Source organism: Morus notabilis, unplaced genomic scaffold (assembly GCF_000414095.1).
Source record: "Morus notabilis unplaced genomic scaffold, ASM41409v2 Scaffold535, whole genome shotgun sequence".
NCBI lineage: Eukaryota > Viridiplantae > Streptophyta > Magnoliopsida > Rosales > Moraceae > Morus > Morus notabilis.
The window spans coordinates 156,143-162,966 of record NW_010367018.1 but is presented as its reverse complement, the minus strand read 5'-3'; the positions used below and the strand labels follow the sequence as shown (position 1 = coordinate 162,966).

The window sequence follows — 6,824 nt, the reverse complement described above, 5'->3', positions numbered from 1 at the left end:
ACCTTTTAAAAAAAAAAAAAAAAAAAAAAAAAAAAAAAAAAACTTTTTCACACTTTATAGAAAGAAAAAGCTACTTTAACGTCTTTCCCACTCCATGAAGAAGAAAAACTAAATAATAACTTTTTAACTTGAAACTTAACCAATCACAAGGGCTTTTTTTATTTATTTTTATTTTTTTATAACATACGTACATGCATATATATTCCAAAGGCAAGCAAGTTATACCAAAGATGACATAGTAACTATTTATGAAGTGATACAGCTGGCAGGCAACAATAGAATGGCTTGGGCAGGAAAGGATATTTTCCAACTATTCAAGTAGATTCTAGACACCTAAATGCCAGCTGACAGACATTTCCATATCTGAACACAGGGATACAATTTTTTTAGAGGCGGTGGTGGTTCAAACAGAAAACACTAACCTTAGCTGCCTTTGCTGCAAGCTTTTTCTCTTTTTCAGTCACAAACCACGTTCGTTTTGGTCGTGAAAATATTTCATCCTTGTGGGCAATCATATTTTCTGCCTGCATCCATTGAAGGATTTCAAGAAATTGACATTAAGTGTAAAGCACAAAGCATAAGACCGGGTAACAATTTCCACAGCATGCTGTAAAAATGTCAATGTTAAATTAGCATCAAGGAAGTAGAATCAAGCACCTTTGTTGCTTCCATCTCAGCTTTTCTAAGTGCTTTCTCTTCCCTGAACATATTCATCGTTAATATTTATCTATGGGGAATACATTAACCTTTTTTTAAGTTTTAAAAAAAAAACAAAAAAAAAAAAAAAAAAAAAAAAACCTCTCTTCTTGAAGAATTGCAGCTACTTGATCTTCCATTTGCTCAATTATCTTAGACCACTTGGTTATTGATTGTTCCGCAACGATACGGCTCTTCAGCTTTGAACCCGCCCTTTTTGCCTATGAAATCCAAATCCAGCAATTTAATAGTAAATTTTATTAATCATCAATCTTTCCTAGTTCTCTTTCGAGTTTGGAAAAAAAAAGGCATCACACAATAGTTAAGGAAAATTTACATTAGTTTAAGACTAAAATGTATATGAAGACCTACAAATGTGATATATGATGAACGCATAGATATGTGTTACTGTGTTTGTATCTTGATATACAACAACAAACGTAAATCAAAAAATCCTCCAGGCCAAACTATTGCTAAAAGCAATAAGAACAAGAATGAACTGTCCGAAGAGATACTCTTTCAAAAAGAAAATCCTAAATATCATAAAAAATCTTGAAAATAGATCCTAAATAGACCTCTTAAAAATCACAAAGTCGCCCAAAACAATTCCCAAGTTGAGAAAACTAAAGCATATAAGAAGATGATGCTCACAATAGCTTTTAAAAGGGATCTATCATTATCTGTCACAAATGTAACAGCATAACCTTCTCTGCCGGCTCTTGCTGTACGACCCACTCGATGGACATAGCTGTAAGATGTTAGGCAGGTGTAAGCACAGAACCTTGCATCCACATGCTAAATAAACAGTAGAAATAAAATGGCTAAATGCAAGAGATAGAAACGTACACAAATAGACTAACATGTTATGACAGTGAAACGAAGCTAATATTTACCTTGTAAGATCACGAGGACATGCATAGTTTATGACTGTTTGGACTCCAATTATGTCAAGTCCCTAAAAACAGAGACCATTAAATGTAAAAATAAAATTCCAGAGAAACTGCTTAATCTACGAAATGGCAATACTATGCAGGATAAATGTGGCAGAATCCTGACTAATGTTTTTTTTTTTTTTTTTTTTTTTTTTATTTTAAAAAAAAAAAAAAAAAACGGAAAAGAAAATGCGTAAAAATATGGCGGGAAAAAGGGGGGGAAATCTTGCTATTTTTTTTTTTTTTTTTTTTTTTTTTTTTAATTTAGAAATCCCCCGAACCCACTTTGTGAGCCCAAGTTTGAAATTAGAGCCTTCCGCCAAACCCTAAAATTTTTGGAAGGCAGGAAACTATGACTTTTGTCATATAGGTACCCATGAGGAGGTTCGAAACCCAGACCTTGTGGGAGCAAACTAAAGGCCTGACTAATGACTAACAAGAAGATCAACAATTGCTGAACTCCAAGGGGCCAGATTGCATATGAAAGGCATAACTTACAAAACAAATATCAGAGTGCTAGTGCACTTCTAAAACTATAGAAAAAAGGTTGACACTGTACTCACACGAGCAGCCACATCAGTTGCAATTAAAAAGTCCACTTCCTGCTTCCTGAATAGTTCTAAAGCCTACAAAAAAGAAAATATAAGATTGTAATGAACACAAATAGAGAACAGAGGTAATAAGCTCAAAGCAAATGCAAGGCTTTCTAATATCATTTTGGCTTTGCAAGATTTACTCACATCAAGGCGCTGAACTTGAGTAAGATTACCATGAAGCTCGGCAGCTTTTAAGCCAGCTAAACCAAATAAAATCTTCAACCTATGTGCAGCCTGTTTTGTTCCACTGCAATTGAAAAATGTATAAATAAGCAAAATAATAATTAACAAAAAAAATGTCAGGAAACTAATAATTAACAGTCATAGATAATGAACGAAAAGTTTCTTAAAGTAACTCTTAAGACCTGAAGACTATAACTTTGACAGTAAACGTCTTGGAGCATAATGCGAGAAGAACTGCTTCCCGGTTTACTTCACGCATACGTCGTATCCTAACTACCCTGCATAACCGCGTTTACAAAACTTTATTCAGACATAAAATTTCTTTTAAGTCAAGGAGAAAACTATTAGCTCTGTTTTAAGCAATATAAGTGTCGCGTCAAACAAACAAATTAATGATTGGTGAAGAGGAAAGAATTACTCCTCTGTCAATTTTGCTGGTCGTTTTGTGGATGGATCAGCCGAGAGGCGCACGGGTTGATTCAGAGAAAGCTTGACAAGCTCATCAACTTCCTCAGTCATTGTTGCTGAAAAAAGCATGGTCTGTCTCCTTTTGGGACAAAAGCGAACCTGCAAATGAAGTAGAGATTATTAGGAATTATGTAAACACTTTGAACAGAACTTTGTGTATTTTCTCTTATTTTTATTTTTTTCTCTCTTATTTATTGAGAGGGGGTGGAGGTTCAGAAAATAGTAACACTTTCCTTCCTGTTCGAATAAGTAAAAACTTTCACTTTCCATGCTTAAAATGAAAAGAGTGGGAATATACCAACTCATGAATTTCAGGGTTAAATCCAAGCTCCAAAAGACGATCTGCCTCATCAAGAATAAGAACAGCAAGATCGTCCAAACCCACTGATATTGAATTGCGTAAATGATCTATCATGCGACCTGGAGTAGCCACAACAATATCTGGCATTGATCTCAAAGCTGTCTCTTGCACCTGATAAAAAATGGCATTAATGCAATATTCTTGATAAACAAAGACGTGTCAAAATGGAACTTAACCAGCACCATAGTCTCATTATAACCACATGAGAAGATTTTATGAACGGTCCAAAGAAAAAAATCCAACTTTCCATAACTGCCTCATATGGACTCCCAAGTCCCAACGCATTTTTTAGGTGTTATGCTTCAGATTTCAGTACAAAATGAAATTGATTTATAAAAGTGCAAATAAATTTAGGGAAATTTTTGTGGATGATCTTTTTTAAAGCCTACTTTAAGTAAATGTCTCTAACTTTGCTAAATTAAAAAAAAATAAAATAAAATGTCTTTTTTCAAATTGACTTTAGTCGTTGATTGGTTTTTTAATAAATTATTGATTGATCTTGGTAAATGAATGAATATTGATTAATTAATCATCAATTTACTAATTTATTAATTTTCAATCATGTAAAATTATCGATTCTTGAAGTTTTAAAGTGGATATTTAATTAATTTAACAAAACTAAGGACATTCAATAAAACATGCCTTTTTATGTAATTTAAAAGTATGCTTTTGAAAAAGGCCACATATCCCATAAATGTATCCAGCTATCAATAGTAAAAGTACATTTATCTAATTGAACATAGTAAATAAGAAAAACAAAGTCTACATGGTTAATAAGTGGACAGCGTATGATCAAGTTCAAGATAGGGAGGAAATAAGAACCACACCCAGTCCCACATCCACATCACACAGACATCTAAAAATAAAGGAACTAGGGAAGTTCATTAAATATTAAATAAAAAATATAGCCGACCTTCATTGGAAGTCCTCCAACAATCAGGCAACATCTGATATCTGTAAATTGGGAAAGCTTGTCGATCATGCTATGGACCCTGAGAGCAATTTTCAAAAAAAACAAAAAAACAAAAAAACAAAAAGAAGAAAGAAAGTAAACCTTCATGAACATATATTAAATGGAGCAAAAAAATCTGAAAGGAAAGTTCTCCACAAGTTACAAGTACACCAAAAGGGGGCAATGCCATAAGACATCAAAATATAAAAGCAACTAGAACATCTTGGCCAAACTCTTGGTCTTAGTAAAGCTACATTCTATATACTTAAGTGAACTTCTTAGTACCTATCTGTTTATGTGCTTCATAATTGCATTGGGTCAAATATAGAGGGGAAAAGAGACAGAGTATATGTTTGTCAGCGTGTGTGTATGCGTGCGCCCTTTAGTGTTAAACTGACAATGAGCAATCTCTAACTAAATGTATAATCAAATGAAGAAAAATTTCGAGTATGTACTGCCTAACTAGAGGAGTAACAACCCGCCACCAAACTCAAGACTTGGCACACCCCAATTACCTCACAAAATAAAAGAGAATACCACTAAGAATTACCTAATTGAAACCTTAGCTATAATTGGAGAAAGATAATAGGCATAACCCATATTCACATGTGAGCAAATCTCTTTCAGGTGCTTCCACATAAATATGAGTCAAGTAAGGGGAGTAAACACTCACTGCACAGCCAACTCTCTGGTCGGGGTCAAAATAAGGACTCTAATTGCAGGAATTCTCTTTGGGCGAAATAGTAATCTCTCCAGTGTAGGTAACGCAAATGCAGCCGTCTGAAACACATTAGACAAAGCATTAATTGTCTTCACAACACAGCAATGATCAGCAGAACAGTATCTAACCAAATGTTTCCAAACGATTGATTACCTTTCCAGAACCGGTGATCGCACTCCCACATATATCACGCCCAGCCAATGCCATTGGAATGCACGCTGCCTGTGAATAAACGAAACCAAGATATAATACAAGAAAACACTAAAAGATGACTGCTAAGCGCACAAAACAGACGGCGCTAAACATAAACCTGAATGGGCGTGGGTTTGACGTAACCCAAGGACTCGCAAGCCCGAAGCAAAGGACGCGACAAATTAAGCTCCAAGAATGAATTGGCATGGTACGATGCTCCATCAGAAGGGGCAAAAAATGACTTGCTGTCAACGGCATTTGTAGTATCATGGTCCTCCTCTTCCGACCTATAACCTTCCTACAAAAACCAGCAGGAAATTTGCTTAAACCTTTCGGAAACATACGTTAGGGTTTGAAGAATTCAGAGAAAAATGAGAGATTGTTACTTGTCCGTCCGGTTCCGGTTCAGAGCTCTCGTTCCCGTCGTCGGCGGCGGGGTCGACGGAAAGCTGTTGGCGAGCTTTGGTGATCTTGAAATCGACGGAGGTGGTGCTTCTACGAGCGTGTTCTTCGGCGACCGATTTGGAATACGCAGCGAAGTTCCATGGAGCCTGAGATTGACGAGAGGGTTTCGGTCCTCTTCCTCCTCCATCGTCTTCTTCTCCATCTTCTTCTTCGTCTACTTGTTCTTCCTCTTCGGATTCCAAATTTTCAATTTCCTCATCGCTGGGAGGTTCGAATACGAAGCTTGGAGACATAGTAACGGAGAACAAGCTAGCGTGGAGGGGACTGTTGTCTGCTCTGCTGTGTATTGCGGCGTCGAAAGCAAGGGGGTTTTCGAGTCTCTGCCTTCGCGGAGGGTTTTAAGAAAAGTTGCGGCTGGATATGCCCCTCCTCTTTACAATTGGGTCAATCGATTTGGGCCAAGCAGCCGAACAATCACCATTAGTGTTTAAATTTGGACGGACTGTCCAGGATCACCAAAAATTTTGAATTTTTACCAAATAATTGAGCCCGCATCGAGCCTGAAATTTTAGACTGCCTAACCCGACCCGAGAAAGACTATAGATGGGCTTTAGGCAGATTTTGGCTGCCCGACCCCTGATCAGGCAACTCGAGACCGCCCGAGTGCCTGACAATTTTGTTAATGTTTTTTTATATATTTATATACTATTATATATTATATATAATTTTGTTTATTAATTATATATGGTATGTATATAAATGATTTTTAAGTTATTTATTGTAAAAATTATACAAAAATTATAATGGAGATTGCAATTTGAAATTTGTAATGAACATGAACTATATAAAAAAATTATTTATTTATTTATTTTTAAATTTATAATTCATGATTGCCTCGTTAAAAACCTTTGCCGAATTTCATTCTGGGACGAATTACAAATTTAACGAACTTACAAAGTGTTGGTTGCCGAATCGAATCCGGCTGCGGAAGCGCGGTGGTGCGGGGAAGAGGCGGATCGTGTATAACAAAAATTTTCATAAAAATTTTGAGATACTCTATAGATTATTATGCATGAATAAATTAATCTCATTAACTTATATATATCAAGAACTCAATCAGGAAAAATTCCTGGAAGCCGACTCGGATGATAACTTGAGTTCTTTGACCACGAACAGTCCTTTCTCCAATCTTTGTGTTTAGAAAACCAATGTCTTCCACATCAATTCCTAGAATCCACGAAGACGTGTGTGTGGGCACACATGAGACAAAACGGGTAACAATAAACACTCGAATTTCCACAAACACCATCACATGCAC

General features: G+C 35.9%; 1 protein-coding gene across 1 annotated transcript in view; it reads right to left on the bottom strand.

Annotated features, from left to right (window-relative positions):
- Nucleotides 1-6,046, bottom strand: part of LOC21404725 (DEAD-box ATP-dependent RNA helicase 28) — an 8,171-nt gene extending 2,125 nt beyond the window's left edge. The window contains exons 1-15 of the mRNA XM_024174529.1: nucleotides 5,488-6,046; nucleotides 5,220-5,399; nucleotides 5,063-5,131; nucleotides 4,862-4,968; nucleotides 4,150-4,228; nucleotides 3,174-3,347; nucleotides 2,826-2,974; nucleotides 2,590-2,685; nucleotides 2,369-2,471; nucleotides 2,192-2,254; nucleotides 1,590-1,651; nucleotides 1,348-1,444; nucleotides 799-917; nucleotides 658-700; nucleotides 423-524 (exon numbers count right to left, since the gene is read on the bottom strand). Of these exons, the coding sequence (XP_024030297.1) occupies nucleotides 423-524; nucleotides 658-700; nucleotides 799-917; nucleotides 1,348-1,444; nucleotides 1,590-1,651; nucleotides 2,192-2,254; nucleotides 2,369-2,471; nucleotides 2,590-2,685; nucleotides 2,826-2,974; nucleotides 3,174-3,347; nucleotides 4,150-4,228; nucleotides 4,862-4,968; nucleotides 5,063-5,131; nucleotides 5,220-5,399; nucleotides 5,488-5,799 (1,755 nt within the window). The 5' untranslated portion in view covers nucleotides 5,800-6,046. The remainder of the gene's footprint in view (nucleotides 1-422; nucleotides 525-657; nucleotides 701-798; nucleotides 918-1,347; nucleotides 1,445-1,589; nucleotides 1,652-2,191; nucleotides 2,255-2,368; nucleotides 2,472-2,589; nucleotides 2,686-2,825; nucleotides 2,975-3,173; nucleotides 3,348-4,149; nucleotides 4,229-4,861; nucleotides 4,969-5,062; nucleotides 5,132-5,219; nucleotides 5,400-5,487) is intronic.
- Between the last annotated feature and the right edge of the window lie 778 nt (nucleotides 6,047-6,824).